The sequence below is a fragment of the Pleurodeles waltl genome, chromosome 3_2 (genome assembly GCF_031143425.1).
Source record: "Pleurodeles waltl isolate 20211129_DDA chromosome 3_2, aPleWal1.hap1.20221129, whole genome shotgun sequence".
NCBI lineage: Eukaryota > Metazoa > Chordata > Amphibia > Caudata > Salamandridae > Pleurodeles > Pleurodeles waltl.
In genome coordinates this window covers 77,511,291-77,538,370 of record NC_090441.1, presented here as the reverse complement: position 1 = coordinate 77,538,370, position 27,080 = coordinate 77,511,291, and the positions used below count along the sequence as shown (strand labels likewise).

Here is a 27,080-nt window from a genome sequence, read left to right as displayed (position 1 = left end):
AGGTTCTGAATATAGCTGTGCAGTGCTCACTCCATTGTATTTCCTTAGTGTGTAAGTAGGCTCAGGGGCTCAGGTGCCATATTTTAGATGATGACCTGACATATCATTGAGGAGAATTAGGTCATAAATGATTGCAAGTTATTTCGAGATTTCTCTAGATAGATCTCTATTGCTTGTCTTTCCATCTCTATCCTCTTACTAACAAAGATTTGATTATTGTTCTTGCCCTTCACGTGCTCCAGCTTGAGCTGCTGCTCTGGCTGCTCTTCCTCCAGGGGCAGTCATCCATTCTATTCCGTGACATCTATTCCTGTTGGACGCTCTTGCTGATCTAATGCCCACAGTACCCCCATTCTCTTTGTAGCATCTCCCTTTCACCATTTATGACATTCCTGTTCCCAGAAGATCACCTCAAGCCATACCCCTGCTCCGATATTCCTCCTCATTTTAGGAAGCCGTGTCTCACCTCCTATAAATCTGGTTGATCTGAATGCATAGGGACCACTTTATCTTTCTATCTTCCCGTTTTTGAGGCCAAGATGGGAAGATCTACCTTGTATTCTCCATGCAACTGTTTGACTCAAAGACATCCTTGACTAGTTCTGTTTCATCCTATTGCTTTATGTATCCTTTCTCTACCAGTTGTCTCCCATTAGGATGCTTGGAGCCCTTGATTGGAAATCACCATTGTGGTTGACTCATGATGCCTGACCCCTCTCTCATTCCTTGTAAAAACTATAAACCTTCTTATTCCCCGAGGAGTTACTGGTGACCACCCCCCCTTTTTAAGTTGTTCCCTGTGAATGATGCTAGTCAGTCAGTTGCTGGTCCTTGATCAACACACCACTTTTCACCTTCAGCACATCTTTATCAGTGATGCTTTTGTTTGTTACTGATGCTGGTGCTTATATTACTCAGATCCCTGTGAGTTTCAACTCATTATCAATGGCTCGCTTCATCTGATATTCATTTGTGTCATACATTTCATCACATTTAAGCATCTTAATGCCCAATTACATTTTTGCTTTCTCTGCTTAGTTATTACTCTAATTTTACTGTTGTTAATGTTATAATTATGTCTGTGTTCCTTTTACTACTTTTTTGAGGTCAGTTTAACTCAAGACATTTCTGTGAGTGGCCTCCAACGTCAAGGTTTCAGCCGGTCTTCCTTGACCCTATTTTATAATATGTAAATAGGTTTTTTAGGCTTTCTCTCCTAACGGTGGCAGCTTTTTTCCCTTGCTCCCAAATCCACCTCTTGCCTCTTTGTTTCGTAGTTGCTTGCTGACATCTGCCTCCTCCCTCTGCCTCTCCTCCAAAGAGCCCAGGGTTCCTGTTATCGGCATTGCTACTTTACTCCGCAGTATTTCTTGAAGTGACATGAACTCACTAGCGTACTTGAACTTAGCTTTAGCTGAATTCTTTACTTACTCTTTCTCCAAACCCGAATCCTAACAGTTCATACTGTCCCACCCCCTACTCTTAATGAAAGTTCTAGGAGTTAGTATAGAGCCACCCGGGGGTTGCATGGCCATGGCACTGTCTCCTTCACGGTCCACTATTCGGAAATGGTCATCCCCACCTGGTCAGTGTTTTTTTTAAAAATCCAAAGTGTTCCTGTCGACACCGTGGGGGCACTTTCAGTGAAAATGTTGTGCCAATCAGGTCTCACATTTTTCTATTTTTTCAGTAACAAAGTAGGGGTTTGTTTCTGAATATCAAAATGCCACTAGCCATGACTAGTGGACAGTTTTGTTGCTGCACATTAGTGCCAGTCACAGCTGTTGCAAACTGGAAGAAGGGGTTGAAAGGCCCTATCTGAATAGGGCAGGCCCCGGACACTATGACGCTGGTGGCCATATGGAAGACGGGCCACAGACAAGGGGTTTATGGACGCAGAGTCAGCTTAGGCTCTATCTTCAGAAACTCAGCGACTCCCTTAAGTGAGGCGGTGAAACCACAGGAGTGGTCATTGATGTGGAAGCAGATGCTCAGCCACACGTTGCGATCCATTTTTTCAGCAGGCCATCCCTACCCAATGAAAGATTAAGTGGGGCTGATGGAGGTTCCATTACTGGGTCCATAACCTTAGTTTACTGATTTGCTGTCCAAGTGGGACAAGAAAAAGCAGGGGAAGGTGGGACAATCACTTTTTGGCAGCTGTCCTGTTACCACCCTCCTCCAAATGAGGCCATTCACCAAATACAAACACTGATCATCTTTTCGCCTGTGGAGACTGCTCTTTGTGTAGAAGGAAAACAAATTAACCATTGAAAGACATGTTGTCTCATACATTTTTCACTGTTACCAATTCCACATGTTTCTTGGCGGTCTTTAATTTGCAAAAGAATAAGCGCCAGGCCCAACATTTTGCCAGAAGCCCGTGGCCGAAGCTTTAGCATGTCTGCTGAATACCAAGAGCACCAAGGCTGCACTGTAGTGATTCTGCCTCAAGCCTTTTTAATCCACCAGCAGACACTTCCTGTCCTTTTATCTCACTCTTTCAGGTTCCTTTCTCCCTTTGGCACCATTTTTCTGCCTTTCTCTTCCTCATTCTTTACCCCTTTTCTGCCTTTTGCCCTGGGTCAAAGGCAGATGAGGAGAAATAAGTTCTGGTCCACAACAATGTGTGGTGGTGCCCCAAAAGAAACTTCCGTCTCAAATCAAGTTTCTTGGCCTTAACAGGCTTTATTCTCATTACCCCAGAGCCTAAACATGAATTGTGGTTGTTTGTTTAAAAACATCAACAACCAAGCGATTGTGGAGGTAAGCAGACAATGGTGTGCACAAAGTTACTATTCTTAACTCCTCGTCTACTTATGTTGAAGATACATGTACATATTTTGTGAACATACATGGATGTGGTTTTAAGTATAATACATATATGTTACTTGTATATCCCTGCCTTTTTGTACCACAATATTTTTGTAGCATGACATTTGGAACTCATTATTCCAGTACTGCACCTCAACCATAGCTTTCTAGGGGTTTAAATCTTCTACAGCGATAAATCAAAAACACTAATCATCTAGGCAATACACATTATCGGATCCTGGAGAAATAAAGCTCCATAGAGCCTTCCCTGTAAGTTTAGTGCAGACCTACACACAGTGTGCCTCTAAACCCGACACTCCATCCCAGAAAGTCTCTGTGGATCAAGAAAAGAGAAAAAAGGAGGGAAAGAACCACAAAGGGGCAAAGTAAGAACACAGAAAAGTTCTCCTAAGACACCACACTTACATGGCAACACATACTTCAGTAATATGAAAGACGAGTGAGCAAACAGTGCTCCTGTTACCCAGGTAGGTTAACTGTATTTGGTCTGCTGCCAATCCAGCCATCTCAGTAAAAGAACACAACAGTGAGCAAGTTACACAGGCCCACCTTCATCACAGTCTGTCTGGAAACCATAAGGATGTATCCATACCCATGTAGCTCAGATATCATTTGCTTTTCGTGAAGTCTTGTCTGTGTTGCAGGGTCACACAGCTGAGGTAAAGGTATGAATCTTGGATTCCTCCATGACCTATCCCTCTTTTGGGTAACTGCTTTACTGACCAGTTTGTGCTGGCTTGCGTCTCCCAGCTTCAGTAGCGTTGTACCCTTATCCACCCCAGAACAACATTGACTCCTCGTTGAAATGGGGAAATGTTTTAATAACATCAATTAAACATCTATACCCCCTCTAAAGTCACATCTTGGAGGAGGTGCAGTAGCTCTGTCATCAGGGCTATGCTTAAGGTGGTGAGGGTGGACCTTGAGTCCTCACTTTCAGAGCTCTCGCCTCTTTTTCCAGCATCTCAGCCTTAGCCTCCGGATTTGAGAGAGACCACGTCAGAAGAGCCTTTCTTTAGGCGGTGCTTTATTGGTGGCAAACGTCCTTCGACAAGTGGGTGCTAAAACAGAAGGCAGCTACCGAAAGGCAGGCTATTGTCTAGGTAGAGCTGTGGCCAGTGTCAAACTTTGTCAACGGGACAGTAGGAATCCTATTGTTTTGGGTGAAATGTTGATCAGTGGGAGTGAAGTACTTCGTCTATGTGGGAATGAGATGTGAAAAACACCCATTAACTGGTTATTGACGGTGAGCCGCTGGGAGAGATTAATGCCATCTGGTCAAGCTGGTTTTCTTAAATGCAAGAACATTGTGAGCATAGAAAAGTCACCCTAGCAGCATTCAAAATAAAAATCTATGTTGATTAAAAATTATTTTTAGTTAATTAGTTATATTCTGGTAGAATAATATCACTAATCAACCATGATTAAAGAGAACTAGGATTATGAACCTGCACAAGTGCAAAGATATGCCACCTAGTTGTAACTTCACTTGTAACATGGTACTTAAGCTCCTGCTATCCCTTCATAAATGCAGTTCAGCGTTCGACCTATATTTTAGATGTAAACACTTAGGGACATATTTATGAGAGGCTTGCACAGCTGTTTCTTCACTTTAGTGACGCAGCGGTGGCGCAAACCTCTCAACCATATCCATAAGGCCGTGCAAAGCCACTGTGCGTGCCTTCGAATGGCCTTACAGAAATGGAGTAAGGCAAGGCGGCACAAATAGCTATGTTGCCTTACTCTGCACTAGGGAGGCATTCCATGGGCGTTGCAGTGGGTTTTCCCACACACCTCCTGTTGGATTTTGATGCATCTCAAGATTTGCAAGAGTCGGTAAACCTGGGGATGCGCCAAAACCATACGCCTCCCCAGGGGAGGCGCAATGAGGAGAAATGTCTTCATTTCTCCTCGTTTTTTCCACTTTCTATTCTGCAGCACACATGGAAAGAAGAAAAAAGTCTCCTGGGATTGTTTTTGTGCAGAAAGGTGCCTCCGTCCTGCACAAAAACACTCCTGCCTACAGCGCAGACACCCTTGCACCATGGTACAAAACAAGGCCAGCGCAGGGGGAAAGGACAAGAATGCGCCATATGCCATAGATATGGCACACCCCTGCCCTTTCACTTTAACGCAGGGCAGCAACAGCACGGTGACTTAGCATATCAATTGCAAAAACAGGTTCGGTTTTCAGTTCAACAAAGGAACTAATCTGTAATGTTACATGGCTCAGCTCAGCTGGTGTGACAAATTTTACCATTTGTGAAAGAGGGAAAGCACGTACTTATGGAACTTGACTCTACCGGAAGGAGAGAGTTAATTTTCCCTGAATTCAGTGGTTCTGTGGATAATAAAAGATCTGTGGATTTAGGGGCATATTTATACTCTGTTTGCGGCGAATGTGCGTAAATTTTTTTGACACAATCGGCGCAAACCCTGCCCCATATTTATACTTTGACGTCCGACCCCGCGGGCGTCAAAATTCCACCATGTTCGTCATTTTTTGGAAGGGGGAACCAGCCTTGCGTTAATTATATGCAAGGTAGGCGTTCCCTTCCAAAAAATTACTTTAAGGCCTGTGAGAAAGTAGCCTCTTTCTAGCCTTGTTACCCCCACTTTTGGCCTGTTTGTGAGTGTATGTCAGGGTGTTTTCACTGTCTCACTGGGATCCTGCTAGCCAGGGCCCAGTGCTCATAGTGAAAACCCTATGTTTTCAGTATGTTTGTTATGTGTCACTGGGACCCTGCTAGTCAGGACCCCAGTGCTCATAAGTTTGTGGCCTATATGTATGTGTTCCCTGTGTGGTGCCTAACTGTCTCACTGAGGCTCTGCTAACCAGAACCTCAGTGGTTATGCTCTCTCATTTCTTTCAAATTGTTACTAACAGGCTAGTGACCAATTTTACCAATTTACATTGGCTTACTGGAACACCCTTATAATTCCCTAGTATATGGTACTGAGGTACCCAGGGTATTGGGGTTCCAGGAGATCCCTATGGGCTGCAGCATTTCTTTTGCCACCCATAGGGAGCTCTGACAATTCTTACACAGGCCTGCCACTGCAGCCTGAGTGAAATAACGTCCACGTTATTTCACAGCCATTTTACACTGCACTTAAGTAACTTATAAGTCACCTTTATGTATAACCTTTACCTGGTAAAGGTTAGGTGCAAAGTTACTTAGTGTGAGGGCACCCTGGCACTAGCCAAGGTGCCCCCACATTGTTCAGGGCCAATTCCCCGGACTTTGTGAGTGCGGGGACACCATTACACGCGTGCACTACATATAGGTCACTACCTATATGTAGCTTCACAATGGTAACTCCGAATATGGCCATGTAACATGTCTATGATCATGGAATTGCCCCCTCTATGCCATCCTGGCATAGTTGGCACAATCCCATGATCCCAGTGGTCTGTAGCACAGACCCTGGTACTGCCAAACTGCCTTTCCTGGGGTTTCACTGCAGCTGCTGCTGCTGCTGCTGCCAACCCCTCAGACAGGTGTCTGCCCTCCTGGGGTCAAGCCAGGCTTGTCCCAGGATGGCAGAACAAAGGACTTCCTCTGAGAGAGGGTGTTACACCCTCTCCCTTTGGAAAATGGTGTGAAGGCAGGGGAGGAGTAGCCTCCCCCAGCCTCTGGAAATGCTTTCATGGGCACTTTTGGTGCCCATTTCTGCATAAGTCAGTCTACACCGGTTCAGGGACCCCTTAGCCCTGCTCTGGCGCGAAACTGGACAAAGGAAAGGGGAGTGACCACTCCCCTGACCTGCACCTCCCCTGGGAGGTGTCCAGAGCTCCTCCAGTGTGCTCCAGACCTCTGCCATCTTGGAAACAGAGGTGCTGCTGGCACACTGGACTGCTCTGAGTGGCCAGTGCCACCAGGTGACGTCAGAGACTCCTCCTGATAGGCTCCTTCAGGTGCTGCTAGCCTATCCTCTCTCCTAGGTAGCCAAACCCTCTTTTCTGGCTATTTAGGGTCTCTGTCTCTTGGGATTCCTTAGATAACGAATGCAAGAGCTCATCCGAGTTCCTCTGCATCTCTCTCTTCACCTTCTGCCAAGGAATCGACTGCTGACCGCGCTGGAAGCCTGCAAAACTGCAACATAGTAGCAAAGACGACTACTGCAACTCTGTAACGCTGATCCTGCCGCCTTCTCGACTGTTTTCCTGGTGGTGCATGCTGTGGGGGTAGTCTGCCTCCTCTCTGCACTAGAAGCTCCGAAGAAATCTCCCGTGGGTCGACGGAATCTTCCCCCTGCAACCGCAGGCACCAAAAAGCTGCATTACCGGTCCCTTGGGTCTCCTCTCTGCACGACGAGCGAGGTCCCTCGAATCCAGCAACTCTGTCCAAGTGACTCCCACAGTCCAGTGACTCTTCAGTCCAAGTTTGGTGGAGGTAAGTCCTTGCCTCCCCACGCCAGACTGCATTGCTGGGAACCGCGACTTTTGCAGCTACTCCGGCCTCCGTGCACTTCCAGCGGAAATCCTTTGTGCACAGTCCAGCCTGGGTCCACGGCACTCTAACCTGCATTGCACGACCTCCTAAGTTGTTCTCCGGCGACGTGGGACTCCTTCGTGCGACTTCGGGTGAGCACCGTTTCATGCATCCTCGTAGTGCCTGTTTCTGGCACTTCTCCGGGTGCTACCTGCTGCTGAGAGGGCTCCTTGTCTTGCTCGACGTCCCTTCTACCTCCTGGTCCAATTTGCGACCTCCTGGTCCCTCCTGGGCCACAGCAGCATCCAAAAACGCTAACCGCACGATTTGCAGCTAGCAAGGCTTGTTGGCGTTCTTTCGGCGGGAAAACACTTCTGCACGACTCTCCACGGCGAGAGGGATCTGTCCACAAAAGGGGAAGTCTCTAGCCCTTTTCGTTCCTGCAGAAACCTCAGCTTCTTCTGTCCAGTAGAAGCTTCTTTGCACCCACAGCTGGCATTTCCTGGGCATCTGCCCATCTCCGACTTGCTTGTGACTTTTGGACTTGGTCCCCTTGTTCCACAGGTACCCTCGACTGGAAATCCATCGTTGTTGCATTGCTGGTTTGTGTCTTCCCTGCAGTATTCCTCTATCACGACTTCTATGTCCTTGGGGGAACTTTAGTGCACTTTGCACTCACTTTTCAGGGTCTTGGGGTGGGCTATTTTTCTAACCCTCACTATTTTCTAATAGTCCCAGCGACCCTCTACAAGGTCACATAGGTTTGGGGTCCATTCGTGGTTCGCATTCCACTTTTGGAGTATATGGTTTGTGTTGCCCCTATCCCTATGTGTCCCCATTGCATCCTATTGTAACTATACATTGTTTGCACTGTTTTCTAAGACTATACTGCATATTTTTGGTATTGTGTACATATATCTTGTGTATATTTCCTATCCTCTCACTGAGGGTACACTCTGAGATACTTTGGCATATTGTCATAAAAATATAGTACCTTTATTTTTAGTATAACTGTGTATTGTGTTTTCTTATGATATTGTGCAAGTGACACTTGTGGTACTGTAGGAGCTTCACTCGTCTCCTAGTTCAGCCTAAGCTGCTCTGCTAAGCTACCATTATCTATCAGCCTATGCTGCTAGACACCCTATACACTAATAAGGGATAACTGGGCCTGGTGCAAGGTGCAAGTACCCCTTGGTACTCACTACAAGCCAGTCCAGCCTCCTACAAGGCCTGTGCCCCATATTTATACTCTGACGTCATTTTGACGCACAGGAGGGATGGGCCTTAAAAAACGACGCACAGCCTGATGGGCGCCGCTTTTTAACGCCTAGGTCAGGGCAGGCGTTAAGGGACCTGTGGGCTCGGAAGGAGCCCAGAGGTGCCCTCCCCTGCCCCCAGGGACACCTCCTGCCACCCTTGCCCACCCCAGGAGGACACCCAAGGATGGAGGGACCCATCCCAGGGAAGCAAAGGTAAGTTTGTGTAAGTATTTTTTTCCGAATTGTTTTGTGGCAGGGGGGGCCTGATTTGGGCCCCCCTCCATGCCACTATGCCCAATGACCATGCCCAGGGGACATAAGTCCCCTGGGCATGGCCATTGGGCAAGGGGGCATGACTCCTGTCTTTGCTAAGACAGGAGTCATGTCAATGGAGGTTGGGCGTCAAAAGAAATGGCGCAAATCCGGTTTGAGGCCTGAATTTTGCCTCAGATCTGACTTGCCCCATTTTTTGACGCACAACCCCCATTTTCCCATACGTCGGCGCTGCCTGGTATGAGTCTTTTTTTTTTACGCACACCAGTCCGCAGCGCCGGCTAACGTCATTCCATAAATAAGGTGCCCGCATTGTGCGTTGGAATGGCGTTAGCCGACGGTAAAAGTTTTGACGCACAACTGCGTTGGCGCAGTTGTGCATCAAAAAGTATAAATATGGGCCTTAGTGATTAGGTGATTAGAAGTTATCACCCATTGCTAGATGTCCATTGGTGATAGTGATCTCTAGCCAATTAGCCTTTGGTGATCTTTGCCCAAGGACTTGGTATTGTCATGCTATACATATCCTGTTTCATAGTTCAGTCCATGTTTGTTCCTAGAATGTGAAACATGCTCCATCTGCCTGTTGTCACCCTATCTTCCTTGGATTTTTAGTTGAGAACCCAAATCACTGTGACTTCGTGAAGCTCCGAACAATGCTGGTGAAAACGCACATGCAAGACCTCAAGGATGTCACTCGGGAGACGCACTACGAGAACTACAGAGCACAGTGTATCCAGAACATGACCCGCATGGTGGTGAAGGAGCGAAACAGGAAGTATGCAGGAGGGCTTAGGGTGGGGAAGGGTATAGAGGTGTATAAATGAAGGCAAATTCTATAAAGCCAGGCTACATTATACTAAGACATATGACAGTGGAGATGGAAGCATTATCTGCCTGCAGCATCAGAGGGCTTGGGCCTGAGAAATGTTGTGTCTCTGTATCTGCTTGCAGCACTTAAGGGACCTGGGATGGGTGAAGTATAATCTGCTGTATCTGCCTGCTGGAGTGCTAGTTTGATGGTGAGGAAATTAGGTGGAGGATCTTAGCGGCAGTAGAAATAAAAATGTTGCTGGATCAGTATTTTCTTCTCCCTGCTGTGTAGATCTCAAAGCAGCTAGGCTAGTGGAGAAGATTTTATAGCTAGGCATGTCTTTCTATAATACTCTATGGTACTGTTTCGGGGACAAATCCTATGTAGGGCATAATAATGTGCTTCTTCCTGCAAGATAGCTGTGTCAGAGGAGAGAGGGTGCTTCTATGGCTGACCACTATAGCCTGTCATATGCAGTGGGTGAAGGCTGCATGACTAACTTAGAGAGACACCGGGCAATGGGGGGGAGGGGTTGTGCATTTTTTACTACCGCAGAATAAACAAGAAGACTTGGCGAGGAAAAGAAGATTGTGTGGCTGAAAATGCATCTTCAGGAGATCATCTATGATAATGGTTTTTGGAACCGAGTGGGATAGGTTTGGATGTTTATTGATAGTGTTTGGTGCTAACATAAGATGGCTAGTTATGCTTACGAGGGCGTCGATGCTACATTTAAGAGTTTTACCCATCTGTGTTGTAGGAAAGTACCATCTTGCCTGGCATGTTACCCCCATTTTCACTGTATGTATGTATGTTTTAGCCCCTGTGTCACTGGGATCCTGCTAGGCAGGACCCCAGTGCTCATAGTATGTGCCCTGTATGTGTTCCCTGTGTGGTGCTTAACTGTATCACTGAGGCTCTGCTAACCAGAACCTCAGTGTTTATGCTCTCTCTGCTTTCTAAATTTGTCACTGCAGGCTAGTGACTAAATTTACCAATTCTTACCAATACTTAATTTACATATAATTCCCTTGTATATGGTACTTAGGTACCCAGGGTATTGGGGTTCCAGGAGATCCCTGTGGGCTGCAGCATTTCTTTTGCCACCCAAATGGAGCTCAGACAATTCTTACACAGGCCTGCCACTGCAGCCTGAGTGAAATAACGTCCGCGTTATTTCACAGCCATTTTTCACTGCACATAAGTAACTTATAAGTCACCTATATGTCTAACCTTCACCTGGTGAAGGTTGGGTGCCAAGTTACTTAGTGTGTGGGCACCCTGGCACTAGCCAAGGTGCCCCCACATCGTTCAGGGCAAATTCCCCGGACTTTGTGAGTGCGGGGACACCATTACACGCGTGCACTACACATAGGTCACTACCTATGTATAGCGTCACAATGGTAACTCCGAACATGGCCATGTAACGTGTCTAAGATCATGGGATTGTCACCCCAATACCATTCTTGTATTGGGGGGACAACTCCATGATCCCCCGGGTCTCTAGCACAGAAACCGGGTGCTGCCAAACTGCCTTTCCGGGGTTTCCACTGCAGCTGCTGCTGCTGCCAACCCCTCAGACAGGTTTCTGCCCCCCTGGGGTCCAGGCAGCCCTGGCCCAGGAAGGCAGAACAAAGGATTTCCTCTGAGAGAGGGTGTTACACCCTCTCCCTTTGGAAATAGGTGTGAAGGGCTGGGGAGGAGTAGCCTCCCCCAGCGTCTGGAAATGCTTTGATGGGCACAGATGGTGCCCATCTCTGCATAAGCCAGTCTACACCGGCTCAGGGATCCCCCAGCCCTGCTCTGGCACGAAACTGGACAAAGGAAAGGGGAGTGACCACTCCCCTGACCAGTACCTCCCAGGGGAGGTGCCCAGAGCTCCTCCAGTGTGTCCCAGACCTCTGCCATCTTGGAAACAGAGGTGTTGGGGCACACTGGACTGCTCTGAGTGGCCAGTGCCAGCAGGTGACGTCAGAGACCCCCTCTGATAGGCTCTTAGCTTTCTTGGTAGCCAATCCTCCTTTCTTGGTAGCCAAACCTCCTTTCCTGGCTATTTAGGGTCTCTCCTCTGGGGTATTCTTCAGATAACGAATGCAAGAGCTCACCAGAGTTCCTCTGCACTTCCCTCTTCGACTTCTGCCAAGGATCGACCGCTGACTGCTCCAGGACGCCTGCAATCCCGCAACAAAGTAGCAAGACGACTACCAGCAACATTGTAGCGCCTCATCCTGCCGGCTTTCTCGACTGTTTCCTGGTGGTGCATGCTCTGGGGGGTCATATGCCTTCACCCTGCACTGGAAGCCAAGAAGAAATCTCCAGAGGGTCGACAGAATCTTCCCCCTGCCAACGCAGGCATCAAAAGACTGCATCACCGGTCCTCTGGGTCTCTTCTCATCCTGACGAGGGTGGTCCCTGGAACACAGGAACTCTATCCAAGTGATTCCCACAGTCCAGTGAGCCTTCAGTCCAAGTTTGGTGGAGGTAAGTCCTTGCCTCCCCACGCCAGACTGCAAACCTGTGTACTGCGTGATTTGCAGCTGCTCCGGCTCCTGTGCACTCTTCCAGGATTTCCTTTGTGCACAGCCTAGCCTGGGTCCACAGCACTCCGTCCTGCAGTTCTCAACTCTCTGAGTTGGCCTCCGGCGTCTTGGGACCCTCCTTTTTTACTCTGAGCCAGTTCCGGGTCACAAATCTTGTAAGTGCCTGTTCGGGTACTTCTGCGGGTACTGCCTGCTTCTGTGGGGGCTCTGAGTTGCTGAGCGCCCCCTCTGTCTCCTCCTCCAAGGGGCAACATCTTGGTCCTTCCTGGTCCCCAGCAGCACCCAAAAACCTCTACCGCGACCCTTGCAGCTAGCAAGGCTTGTTTGCGGTATTTCTGTGTGGGAATACTTCTGCAACCTTCAGCACGCCATGGGACATCTTCCATCCAAAGGAGAAGTTCCTAGCTCTCTTCGTTGTTGCAGAATCCTAAGCTTCTTCCATCCAGAGGCAGCTTCCTTGCACCTTCATCTGGGGTTTTCTGGGCTCCTGCCCCCCCTGGACACTATCGCGGCTCTTGGAATTGGTCCCCTTGCCTTGCAGGTCCTCAGGTCCAGGAATCCGTCTTCAGTGCTTTGCTGGTGTTTGTGGTTCTTGCAGAATCCCCCTATCACAACTATTGTGTCCTTTTGGGGTAGTAGGTGTACTTTACTCCTACTTTTCAGGGTCTTGGGGTGGGGTATCTTGGACACCCTGACTGTTTTCTTACAATCCCAGCGACCCTCTACAAGCTCCCATAGGTCTGGGGTCCATTCATGATTCGCATTCCACTTTTGGAGTACATGGTTTGTGTTGCCCCTAGACCTATGTTCACCTATTGCATCCTATTGTAATTCTACACTGTTTGCATTACTTTTCTTACTCTTACTTACCTGTTTTGGGTTTGTGTACATATAACTTGTGTATATTACTTACCTTCTTACTCGGGTACTCACTGGGATACTTGTGGCATATTGTCATAAAAATAAAGTACCTTTGTTTTTAGTAACTATGTGTATTGTGTTTTCTTGTGATATTGTGCTATTTAAGTGGTATAGTAGGAGCTTTGCATGTCTCCTAGTTCAGCCTAAGCTTTGCCATAGCTACCTTCTATCAGCCTAAGCTGCTAGAAACACCTCTATTCTACTAATAAGGGATAACTGGACCTGGCACAGGGTGTAAGTACCACAAGGTACCCACTATAAGCCAGGCCAGCCTCCTACATTGGTGGTGCAGCGGTGGGATAAGTACTTGCAACTGCTTTACCACTTCGTCATGTTGTACTTTTCATAAGAGAATCATATACCAAATAGTTCAGTATATGTACACTTAACCAAAAAAGTTTACTTTTCTATCCTAAAACTTTAAACAAAGTTCTGAAAAGTTTTTGAAAACTTCTAAAAGTTTTCTCAAAGTTAGAAAAAGTTTTTTTCCGTGCTTTCTAAAGTTCTAAAACTTTTTTTCTTTCTCACTATCCTTAAACCTTTACTATCATGTCTGTTGTAGAGTCCACTCTCAAAACTGTTAATTCAACATATGAGAGTCTAAACTATAAGAGTTTGAGGGGTCTCTGCCTGGATAGAGGTTTGAGTATAGGAAAGAACCCTACAAAAGAGTTTCTCTTTAACATGCTTGTTGTAGATGACCAGAACCAGTCTGGACCATCACATAAGAACTTAGAAAAGGGAGAAGCCTCCCAGTCTGATTCAGAGGAGTCACCTGGAGAAACTGGGGAGGGTTCTGACAAGGGTCTGCCCCCTAGCAGGGCACCTAGTGATACTGGTAGTGATAGAGGTTCCCATAACAGTAGGGCATCCTTTATCCCTAGAGGCCAGGTTACCAGGGTCCAGACAGTTAGGGACAGGTCCCCCTCTGAAACTTCCCATATTTCATCTGTGTCAAAGCATTCCCAACCCACCCACCCTGAGGATAACTTGTTAGAAAGGGAACTCAGAAGGTTGAGGGTTGAAGAGACCAGACTGAAGCTTAAACAGCAGCAGCTGGCTCTAGATAGGGAATCCCTAGACATAGAGAAGGAAAGACAGAGGTTGGGCTTAGTTCCCCATGGTGGCAGCAGCAGTATTCCTGATAGCAATCCTGTTAGAGAGCAAGATTCCAGGAATCTGCACAAGATAGTCGCCCCTTACAAGGAGGAGGATGACATTAATAAGTGGTTTGCTGCACTTGAGAGGGCCTGTATGGTACAGTTGGTCCCTCAAAGGCAGTGGGCTGCTATTTTGTGGCTATCTTTCACTGGAAAGGGTAGGGATAGGCTCCTTACTGTGAGAGAAAGTGAAGCCAACAACTACAAAGTTTTGAAAGATGCACTCTTGGATGGATTTGGCTTAACCACTGAACAATACAGGATTAAGTTCAGAGACACCAGAAAATAGTCTTCTCAAGACTGGACAGATTTTGTGGACTGTTCAGTGAAGGCCTTGGAAGGGTGGTTACATGGCAGTAAGGTATCTGACTATGAAAGCCTGTACAATCTTATTATGAGAGAGCATATTCTTAACAATTGTGTGTCTGACTTGTTGCACCAATACCTAGTGGACTCTGATCTGACCTCTCCCCAAGAATTGGGAAAGAAGGCAGACAAATGGGTCAGAACAAGGGTGAACAGAAAAGTTCATACAGGGGGTGACAAGGATGGCAAGAAGAAGGATGGTAAGTCTTCTGAGAAGGGTGGGGACAAAAGTAAGCATTCTGAGTCTTCTTTAGGCCCACAAAAATCCTCTGGGGGAGGTGGGTCCAAATCCTCTTCTAATAATCAACCTAAAAAGCCTTTGTGTTATTTATGTAAAGTCAAAGGCCATTGGGCAACTGATTCCAGTTGGCAATGTAGTTGGGGTTGGTCTTGTTAGGGAGACCACATAGGCTGTTTTAGTCTCTGATGGTGGCATTGATTTTGCCACCTTGGTTGCTTGTCCCCTTAATATGGATAAGTACAAGCAACTTCCCCTAATCAATGGTGTTGAGGTTCAGACCTACAGGGACACAGGAGCCAGTGTAACTATGTTGCTAGAAAAACTGGTCCACCCTGAGCAACATCTACTTGGTCAGCAGTACCAAGCGACAGACGCTCATAACAACACTCTTAGCCACCCCATGGCTGTTGTGAATCTCAACTGCGGGGGGGGGGGGGTTCTGGTCCAAAGAAAGTTGTGGTAGCCACAGATTTACCTGTAGACTGTCTACTAGGGAATGATTTGGAGACATCAGCTTGGGCAGAAGTGGAGTTGGAGACCCATGCAGCAATGCTGGGTATTCCTGGGCATATTTGTGCTTTAACCAGGGCTCAGGCCAAAAAGCAAAACAAAAAGGACAGGGTGACTTGGATCCTGGAACAATGGACCAAGTGCTCCCTAAAGCTAGGGGTAAAAAGGGTAAATCCCTACCCATTATCCCTCCCACTACAGGCGATTCCCCTTCTGAGGCAGAGGAATTTCCTCCCTGTGCAGAACCTACACCAGAGGAGATGGAAGCAGACACTGCTGAGCTTTTGGGTGGAGGGGGGCCTGCCAGGGAAGAGCTGAGTGTGGCACAGCAAACCTGTCCCACATTAGAGGGTCTCAGACAGCAAGCTGTCAAGCAGCAAAATGGGGATGTCAGTGACAGTCATAGAGTATACTAGGAAGATAACCTCTTGTACACAGAGTCAAGGGACCCAAAACCTGGAGCAGCCAGGAGATTGGTCATTCCCCTGCAGTACAGAGAGTTTCTTCTCACTCTAGCACATGACATTCCTTTGGCTGGACATTTGGGCCAGACGAAAACTTGGGAAAGACTTGTCCCCTTGTTTCACTGGCCTCATATGTCAGAGGACACCAAAGACTTTTGTAAGTCCTGTGTGACCTGCCAAGCCAGTGGCAAGACTGGTTGCACTCCAAAGGCCCCTCTAATTCCACTTCCAGTGGTTGGGGTGTCCTTTGAAAGGGTAGGGGTTGACATAGTTGGCCCCCTTGACCCTCCTACTGCTTCAGGCAATAGATTTATCTTGGTGGTAGTGGACCATGCCACAAGATATCCTGAAGCCATACCTTTAAGGACCACTACAGCTCCTGCAGTGGCAAAGGCCCTCCTGGGAATCTTTTCCAGGGTAGATTTTCCTAAAGGGGTGGTGTCAGACAGAGGTAGCAACTTCATGTCTGCATACCTAAAAGCAATGTGGAAGGAGTGTGGTGTTACCTACAAGTTCACCACCCCTTACCATCCACAAACAAATGGTCTTGTTGAGAGGTTTAATAGGAATGATAATGGGACTCCCTGAAAACCTCAGGAGGAGATGGGATGTCCTGTTACCTTGCCTCCTTTTTGCTTACAGGGAGGTACCCGAAAAAGGAGTGGGCTTCAGCCCCTTTGAACTCCTCTTTGGGCACCCTGTAAGAGGTCCACTTACTCTTGTGAAGGAGGGTTGGGAACAACCTTTAAAAGCTCCTAAACAGGACATAGTGGATTATGTACTTGGCCTAAGATCCAGAATGGCTGAGTACATGAAAAAGTCCAGTAAAAACCTTCAGGCCAGCCAGGAGCTGCAAAAGCAATGGCATGACCAGAAGGCTGTTCTGATCCAGTACAAACCAGGACAGAAGGTGTGGGTATTGGAGCCTGTGGCCCCAAGAGCACTCCAAGACAAATGGAGTGGACCCCATCTAATTGTTGAGAAAAAGGGTGAGGTTACCTATTTGGTAGACCTGGGCACTGCCAGGAGTCCCCTTAGGATGATTCATGTCAGCCGCCTAAAACCCTCCTATGACAGGGCTGATCTCACCCTGCTCATGGCAACAGATGAGGAACAGGAAGAAGAGAGTGACCCTCTCCCTGATCTCTTCTCCACCACTGAAGCAGATGCCTTAGTGGAGGGAGTAGTTTTAGCAGACTGTCTGACTGCAGACCAGAAAGACAACGGCATCAATCTCCTAAGCCAATTTACTGACCTCTTTTCACTTGTACCAGGTACCACATCCTGGTGTGAACACACTATTGACACAGGAGACAGCCTGCCTGTCAAAAGTAAAATTTATAGGCAGCCTGACCATGTCAGAGACTGCATTAGACAAGAAGTGCAGAAAATGTTGGATTTGGGGGTGATTGAACCTTCTGAAAGCCCATGGGCTAGCCCAGTGGTGCTTGTACCAAAACCTCACACCAAAGATGGAAAGAGGGAGATGAGGTTTTGTGTAGATTACAGAGGGCTCAATCAGGTAACAAAAACTGATGCTCACCCTATACCCAGGGCAGATGAGCTCATTGATACACTGGCTTCTGCCAAGTATCTTAGCACTTTTGATCTAACTGCAGGGTATTGGCAGATTAGATTGGCAGAAGATGCTAAAGCAAAGACTGCATTTTCTACCATAGGAGGGCACTACCAATTCACAGTAATGCCCTTTGGTTTGAAAATTGCACCTGCCACTTTTCAGAGGTTGGTGAACACAGTCCTGCAAGGGTTGGAAGCTTTCAGTGCAGCATATCTTGATGATATTGCTGTCTTTGGCTCAACCTGGGATGAGCACCTGGTCCACCTTTGGAAAGTCTTGGAGGCCCTGCAAAAGGCAGGCCTCACTATCAAGGCCTCAAAGTGCCAGATAGGGCAGGGGAAAGTTGTTTATCTGGGCCACGTGGTTGGTGGAGAACTGATTGCACCACTACAAGGGAAAATCCAGACTATTAGGGATTGGGTTCCCCCTACAACCCAGACCCAGGTGAGAGCCTTTTCAGGCCTCAGAGGGTACTACAGGAGATTCATCAAGAATTGTGGCTCCATAGCAGCCCCTCTTAATGATCTCACAAGCAAGACAAAGCTTAAGAAGGTGTTATGGACAGCCAGCTGTCAGAAAGCTTTTGAGGAGCTCAAACAGGCCATGTGCTCTGCACCTGTCCTAAAAAGCCCATGTTACTCCAAGAAATGCATTGTTCAAAATGCTGCATCTGTATTAGGGGTAGGGGCAGTACTATCACAACTGAATTCTGAGGGCCAGGATCAACCAGTTGCTTTTATCAGCAGAAGGTTGACCCCTAGAGAAAAGCTTTGGTCTGCCATAGAGAGGGAGGCCTTTGCTGTGGTCTGGGCACTGAAAAAGTTGAGGCCATACCTGTTTGGCACTCACTTTATTGTTCAGACAGACCACAAACTTCTACTTTGTCTAAAAAAATGAAAGGTGAAAATCCTAAATTGTTGAGGTGGTCCATATCTCTATAGGGAATGGACTATACAGTGGAACATACACCTGGGAGTACCCACTCCAATGCAGATGGACTCTCCAGATATTTCCACTTAGACAATGAAGACTCATCAGGACAAGGCTAGTCTTATTGTCCTTCGTTTGGGGGGTGGGGGTTGTATAGGAAAGTACCATCTTGCCTGGCATGTTACCCCCATTTTCACTGTATGTATGTATGTTTTACCCCCTGTGTCACTGGGATCCTGCTAGGCAGGACCCCAGTGCTCATAGTATGTGCCCTGTATGTGTTCCCTGTGTGGTGCCTAACTGTATCACTGAGGCTCTGCTAACCAGAACCTCAGTGTTTATGCTCTCTCTGCTTTCTAAATTTGTCACTGCAGGCTAGTGACTAAATTTACCAGTTCTCATTGGCACACTGGTACACCCATATAATTCCCTTGTATATGGTACTTAGGTACCCAGGGTATTGGGGTTCCAGGAGATCCCTGTGGGCTGCAGCATTTCTTTTGCCATCCATAGGGAGCTCAGACAATTCTTACACAGGCCTGCCACTGCAGCCTGAGTGAAATAACGTCCACGTTATTTCACAGCCATTTTTCACTGCACATAAGTAACTTATAAGTCACCTATATGTCTAACCTTCACCTGGTGAAGGCTGGGTGCCAAGTTACTTAGTGTGTGGGCACCCTGGCACTAGCCAAGGTGCCACCACATCATTCAGGACAAATTCCCTGGACTTTGTGAGTGCGGGGACACCATTACACATGTGCACTATACATAGGTCACTACCTATGTATAGCGTCACAATGGTAACTCCGAACATGGCCATGTAACATGTCTAAGATCATGGAATTGTCGACCCAATACCATTCTGGTATTGGGGGGACAATTCCATGATCCCCCGGGTCTCTAGAACGGAACCCGGGTGCTGCCAAACTGCCTTTCCGGGGTTTCCACTGCAGCTGCTGCTGCTGCCAACCCCTCAGACAGGTTTCTGCCCCCCTGGGGTCCAGGCAGCCCTGGCCCAGGAAGGCAGAACAAAGGATTTCCTTTGAGAGAGGGTGTTACACCCTCTCCCTTTGGAAATAGGTGTGAAGGGCTGGGGAGGAGTAGCCTCCCCCAGCCTCTGAAAATTCTTTGATGGGCACAGATGGTGCCCATCTCTGCATAAGCCAGTCTGCACCGGTTCAGGGATCTCCCAGCCCTGCTCTGGCACGAAACTGGACAAAGGAAAGGGGAGTGACCACTCCCCTGACCAGTACCTCCCAGGGGAGGTGCCCAGAGCTCATCCAGTGTGTCCCAGACCTCTGCCATCTTGGAAACAGAGGTGTTGGGGGCACACTGGACTGCTCTGAGGGGCCAGTGCCAGCAGGTGACGTCAGAGACCCCCTCTGATAGGCTCTTACCTTTCTTGGTAGCCAATCCTCCTTTCTTGGTAGCCAAACCTCCTTTTCTGGCTATTTAGGGTCTCTCCTCTGGGGTATTCTTCAGATAACGAATGCAAGAGCTCACCAGAGTTCCTCTGCACTTCCCTCTTCGACTTCTGCCAAGGATCGACCGCTGACTGCTCCAGGACGCCTGCAAAACCGCAACAAAGTAGCAAGACAACTACCAGCAACATTGTAGCGCCTCATGCTGCCGGCTTTCTCGACTGTTTCCTGGTGGTGCATGCTCTGGGGGTCACCTGCCTTAAACCTGCACTGGAAGCCAAGAAGAAATCTCCCGTGGGTCGATGGAATCTTCCCCCTGCTAACACAGGCACCAAAAGACTGCATCACCGGTCCTCTGGAACCCCTCTCATCCTGACGAGCGTGATCCCTGGAACACAGGAACTCTATCCAAGTGATTCCCACAGTCCAATGATCCCTCAGTCCAAGTTTGGTGGCGATAAGTCCTTGCCTCCCCACGCTAGACTGCAAACCTGTGTATTGCGGGATTTGCAGCTGCTCTGGCTCCTGTGCACTCTTCCAGGATTTCCTTCGTGCACAGCCTAGTCTCGGTCCCCAGCACTCCGTCCTGCAGTGCTCAACCCTCTGAGTTGGCCTCCAGCATCGTGGGACCCTCCTTTGTGACTCTGAGCCAGCTCTGGGTCACAAACCTTGTAAGTGCCTTTTCGGATACTTCTGTGGGTGCTGCCTGCTTCTTTGGGGGCTCTCTGAGTTCCTGAGCACCCCCTCTGTCTCTTCCTCCAAGGGGCGACATCCTGGTCCTTCCTGGTCCCCAGCAGCACCCAAAAACCTCGACCATGACCCTTGCAGCTAGCAAGGCTTGTTTGCGGTATTTCAGCCTTCAGCACGCCGTGGGACATCTTCCAACCAAAGGAGAAGTTCCTAGCTCTCTTAGATAATGCAGAATCCTAAGCTTCTTCCATCCAGAGGCAGCTTCCTTACACCTTCATCCAGGGTTTCCTGGGCTCCTGCCCCCCCGGACACTATCGCGACTCTTAAACTTGGTCCCCTTGCCTTGCAGGTCCTCAGGTCCAGGAATCCGTCTTCAGTGCTTTGCTGGTGTTTGTGGTTCTTGCAGAATCCCCCTATCACGACTATTGTGTCCTTTTGGGGTAGTAGGTGTACTTTACTCCTACTTTTCAGGGTCTTGGGGTGGGGTATCTTGGACACCCTGACTGTTTTCTTACAGTCCCAGCAACCCTCTACAAGCTCCCATAGGTCTGGGGTCCATTTGTGATTTGCATTCCACTTTTGGAGTATATGGTTTGTGTTGCCCCTAGACCTATGTTCACCTATTGCATCCTATTGTAATTCTACACTGTTTGCATTACTTTTCTTACTCTTACTTACCTGTTTTGGGTTTGTGTACATATAACTTGTGTATATTACTTACCTTGTTACTGAGGGTACTCACTGAGATACTTGTGGCATATTGTCATAAAAATAAAGTACCTTTATTTTTTGTAACTCTGTGTATTGTGTTTTCTTATTATATTGTGCTATATGATATAAGTGGTATAGTAGGAGCTTTGCATGTCTCTTAGTTCAGCCTAAGCTTTGCCATAGCTACCTTCTATCAGCCTAAGCTGCTAGAAACACCTCTATTCTACTAATAAGGGATAACTGGACCTGGCATAGGGTGTAAGTACCACAAGGTACCCACTATAAGCCAGGCCAGACTCCTTACATGTGTGATCATGGTAATGTAAGTATTTCGGTTGGTGCTGGTGAGGAGAGGGTGAGTTTCAGACTAGCTTGTTGACATCTTCTGCGGGTTCTGTGTTTGAGATATGAGGAGAGTAAGCATTGAGTTATATTCCTCGAGTATGGGAGCAGGCACTAGCCTGTACGTGAGGGCCATGTGAGCTTTCTGCATTGCCTTAGTGGATCTTGGGATGGTGGGTAGGTACAGCTGTATCTGGATTAGCCTGTATCTTGACTGGAGAAGAAGAGAGACCAGCGGCTCAGAGTGATAGAAGCTGTTCTGGAGGGACTTAAGAGTGGCGTGATGTTGAAGTTAGGCTGGGCTTGGGTGTTGATTTCAGGCTTCAAGAAGCTTAAAACAGATATAAATATATGTACGTTAATATTGGTGGAATTCCCTGTTATTTTGCAATTATAATAGACTTTGAGGCAAGTATGTGGGCCACGTATATGCAAGTTTTTTTCTTCATGTTTAAAATGCTGCAAAAAGTTGCAGTTCATGCATCCACATAATTAATGACATATAAAAGGTCAGTGTTTCTGGTAACAGATTTTAGGCCATGATACTTGCCAGCGATGAGAGTCTCCTATTACTCAAGGTTTATTGCTGCATTTTTTGTGAGCAACACTAAAGGATGATGGACGGAGTGCTGAACAATGCAAATACTCACCCCCCCAGTCACAGATCTGGGTTTAATCCATCGTTCTTTTGCTCATCTGTTTTTGCATTTTTTGTGAGTACAAGAGGATTTATTACCAAGCATTACAGGCATAGTTGATTTACTTGCACTTGGTCGCAGTATTTGTGATAGTTCTAAGCGGCGGCCACCACATAACTCTAGGGGAGGGGTGGGGGGACGAAGACAAGGTAAAAAGTAAAAAAAATTAAAAAGCGCTTACCTTGCTTCCGTCCCTGCCGCCTCCTGCCGCCTCGCTCATTGCTCGTCTTTTAGTGTCCCAGCATGCACTGCTGGGACACCATCACAGGCCCCCCAGCAATCCTGGCACTGCTTTCATACAAAACCTAGCATGAAAGCAGCACCAGGATTGGTCTGCCGCTCAGACACAGCCGTGGGGTCTGTGCAGCTTCTCCAGCTTGGCTGAGACAGCCAGCCAAAAACACATGCGCACTTAGGTGCACCCTCCCTTCCTCTCCTTCCCATCTCCCATGGCCTAGCCCCGCCATTCCCTGTACTTCTGGCTGTGCCAGATGCAGACAAATAAAACAATAGTAAACTATTGTTTTATTTTTCTGCTTCTGGTTTTCTGCTTCTGGCTCAGCCAGTGGGGCGACGCTCCTTCACCATAGCGAAGGAGCCGCCTCTGAAAGTTCTACATTTATAAAGGATGAAATGTCGGGAGATGGACATCTTTGAAGACCCATTGGGAAGATGAACTTGAGACATTGATTGTGGCAGGAGTTTGGAAATTACTGCATTATTTACCACATTGTGGTGGCAGCATGTGGCAGAGTGTTTGTTTCTAGTTTTGTGATAATGCATCTGGCGTTGTTCAGCTCAAGAGGTACTACAACAAGTCTTTATGTCTATCTCTCTTTTATTCTCTCTGTCTCTCTCCCCCATCCCTCACTCTCTATGCTGAATTTCTTCTCTTCTTTTTTACCTGCTGGTTTATTTCTGTATCTTTTTCTCTTAAAGGATCTTACACTATTTGTTATTCCATTTTTTTATTCCATACCCTTAATTTTCTCTTTTTCTAGCTATCACATTTCCTCTCCCCTTTCGTTCAGCATCTCATGAATGGATTTTTTCCTTACTCTCTTTCTTTTCTTCTTTCTCTGTTCAAGATATCCTATGGATTTAATTTTTAAATTTTCTTAGCTGCTATCTTTCTTTTTCCGTCGCTATCACTTCATATTTGTTTCTCCAATTCCTCTCTTTCCACTCACTGTCTTTTTTTAGCAAAGCACAGAGGTTTTCAGGTGTCCACCACTATGCCCGAATTCAACCCTCTTGTAGCAAGGGCGCTTTTGGGTCACCTGAGCAAAGGTGCAATCTCATGTATATATTGTACACTGGTGATTAACGCCCCGGAGGAGTTCCTAAGGCCCGTATTTATACTCCGTTTGCGCCGAATTAGCGTCATTTTTTTCGACGCAAATTCGGCGCAAAACGAACGCCATATTTATACTTTGGCGTTAGACGCGTCTAGCGCCAAAGTATGGGCAAATAGCGTCATTTTTCTGCGTGAACGCCTTCCTTGCGTTAATGAGATGCAAGGAAGGCGTTCCCGTCTAAAAAAATGACGGCGACGCAAATGCGTCGTATTTATACTCCCGGGCAAAAATCACGCCCGGGAGGTGGCGGGTCAAAAAACCCCGCATTTGCGCCACTATTTAACGCCTGGGTCAGGGTAGGCGTTAAGGGGCCTGTGGGCTCAAAATGAGCCCACAGGTGCCCTCCCCTGCCCCCAGGGACCCCCCCTGCCACCCCTGCCCACCCCAGGAGGACACCCAAGGATGGAGGGACCCACCCCAGGGACATTCAGGTAAGTTCAGGTAAGTATAATTTTTTATTTATTTTTATTTTTTTTGGTGGCATAGGGGGGCCTTATTTGTGCCCCCCTACATGCCACTATGCCCAATGACCATGCCCAGGGGACAGAAGTCCCCTGGGCATGGCCATTGGGCAAGGGGGCATGACTCCTGTCTTTACTAAGACAGGAGTCATTTCAATGGCGTCTGGGCGTCGAAAATAATGGCGCAAATCGGGTTGAGGCGATTTTTTTGCCTCAACCTGACTTGCCCCATTTTAAGACGCCCTAACGCCATTTTACCCCAACGCCGGCGCTGCCTGGTCTACGTGGTTTTTTTCCACGCACACCAGGCAGCGCCGGTCTGCTAGCGCCGGCTAACGCCATTCCATAAATACGGCGCCCGCATGGCGCTTCAGAATGGCGTTAGACGGCGCTAAATTTTTTGACGCTAAACTGCGTTAGCGCAGTTTAGCGTCAAAAAGTATAAATATGGGCCTAAGTATTAAACAGAGCTGGGAGGGATGAGTAGGCCCTCTGGATGACGTGGACTGATGGGATGCGCGTACAACACCCGGTAGGATTGCCATCTCCTCTGGGCTGCACCTAACCCAGCTGTACTAACTACATACTACCTTTCTCACACCCTGACGCTTATTGCATGCAAAGGTAATCCCACAATCCACCTGTTTTTCGCGGCACTGAACTCAATGCTGACTTCTTCTACATTGTCTTGTCCTATCCCCAGTGAAGGGAGTTTTGCTGTGAAATAAAAGGAGCACTCTCTCAGGTCCTGGGCAAAGTGGTGGACCTAACACTGAGAGTTGGCCTTCTGGGCATCCTGGAAGACTTAGGTGGCTCTCATGCCGAATGGATAATGGTGGGGGTAGCCACACTGATCTCTAACAGAGACAGTGCCCGTAAATGGAAGTTCCCCCAGGCCACTACCCTATCTGAATAGCGACTGAGCGTAGACTGGTTCCCCAAGATGGAACAAATTATTTATCAGGCACGGGAATGCCCACAAAAACACACTATGATCTGGGGGAATTGGTGGGCGTACTATGGGCTTGTGAGAAATGCAGGGTAAGGCTGCACCCACAAATGTACTGTTCCAGTGTGCGATAATCACTAATGTCCTGAAACAGTCTGTATTATGTATTTCGTTTGCAACAACAAAATTGTTGTTTTAAAAAAAAAAAAAAGATTTTCAGGTGAGGTTTCATTATTTGATACTAAACTTTGCACAACTGTATTTTTTTCAGCAAACTAACGAGAGAGAGTGGGACTGATTTCCCAATCCCTGTAATCCCATGCACGGAAGATCGAGACACGGAGCAGATGATTCGCGAGAAAGATGAGGAAGTAAGTGTGTGGAAGATGTTGCGATTGATCAGAGGACCCTCTTAGTGTGTGACCCATACAGGACTTCTTTATGGAAAACCCTAGGGGCCACACAATAAGACTTCAGACCTGGAGGATGAAACATCCTAGCATGTCTATGTGGTACCTCTCTGTCCTTACCAGTGCATGATTCTCCTCTCACCATCTTTTCCTGCACACGTCATACAAAGTGTCTGATGTGCGTCCATGTTCACCTTTGGTAACTAATTATATGAAGTAATTCCAGTTCAGGAAGTGGTCAGGGGTGTAGCTTCCATTGAAACAGCAGGTGCAGTGGCATTGAGGTCAAAAGGCCTTTGGGGTCCAGTGAACCCTGATCATTGCTGCCTTTGACAGATCAGATAACAGCCAGGAGGCTCATTTCATTCCATGCACTAGGGCCCATGACACACTTGGTACACCACTTTATATGGCCTGAGGACCCATTGGCAGCAGCAAACTGTTTAAAGGCATTTTGTACTAATCTAAAGAAGTTCATTTGGAAAGCTGATGTCACATAGTGAGACAGAAAAAAGCAGAGTGTGCTTTTGGCTGACGTCTCATAGATAGACAAGGATAAGCAGAATGTGCTCCTTGGTTGATGTCACATAGTGAGACAGGGATGACCCTAATGTGTTTCTTGGCGAATACTTGGTGGAGCGTGCCCTGAAAGCTGGCCATGTGTAATGACCAAACATTAAAGTCTTCTAATGAAGTAGGCTTTTATCACCGAGCACTGCCGAGATATCGCACATTCAGTTAAACGGTGAGTAGGGAAATGGGTGACTGCCCACCTGACCCACAGAGGTGACAGTGGCTTCCTCAGCTCACCTTTCTAAAATTGGCAAAAACTACCAGGCTATATAAAAGAGCCGCCAGCCTGCCAGGGGCACAGAATAAACTACTCCAACCCCCTGGTGGAGGGACTACTAGCCACATTTATAAATGACCCCCAAGCAGGCCGTCACTTATGATGCATTGGCAGGAACTGCCGTCATGGCGGTTCCTGCCAACGCATTTCGCTGTTTGGGCAGGGCTGCATAAGCAGGACTGAGCCCTGCACCGAGCAGTTTTTTTATTTTTTATTTTGAAAAAGAAAATTCCGAGACTGTATTTTGTTTTTGATAACAAAACAAAAAAATGCCTCCTTCACCATGGCAGTCATCTCTTATGGCGAGGTAGCCATTATTACCATTTTACTGTCTCTTACTACTAGGGTTTGCCTGGCTGTGATGGGCAATACAAAAATAGCAATAAGTCCACCCACCCTGATTGGGCGAGTAGACATAGTAGTTGGGCTGTTGGAGAAGTTTGGCTATGGTGGTGATAGAGAAGTCACCGCTGTAGCCAAACTTAGAGTCTGCCTGCCTCAAAATCAGATGGGCGCACCCTCTATCTTGGTGGTTTCTATACTCTGTTGTTGTTGCGGCAGAGTACACATAATGCCAATGTTAGAAATGGGGTTTTTGGTTGGCAGTCAGGTTACCCTCTGTCCAAGCAAAAGCCCTCACTCTAGTCAGGGTAAGTCACACACTATCCAAGATTATCCTGTGCCCACCCTCTGGTAGCTTGGCACGAGCAGTCAGGCTTAACTTAGAAGGCAATGTGTAAAGTATTTGTGCAATAAATCATACAATACCACCATATAGCACCACAAAAATACACCACACAGTGTTTAGAAAAATATATAATATTTATCAGGATAATTGTAGGTCAAAAAGAATAAA

At 47.4% G+C, this 27,080-nt stretch overlaps 1 protein-coding gene across 3 annotated transcripts in view; it reads left to right on the top strand.

Annotated features, from left to right (window-relative positions):
- LOC138286494 (septin-4-like) overlaps nt 1-27,080 on the top strand; it is a 363,706-nt gene that overhangs the window by 312,412 nt on the left and 24,214 nt on the right. For all 3 annotated transcript variants that reach the window (XM_069226791.1, XM_069226789.1, XM_069226790.1), the window contains 2 exons: nt 9,422-9,584; nt 25,236-25,335. In XM_069226791.1, the coding sequence (XP_069082892.1) occupies nt 9,422-9,584; nt 25,236-25,335 (263 nt within the window). The remainder of the gene's footprint in view (nt 1-9,421; nt 9,585-25,235; nt 25,336-27,080) is intronic.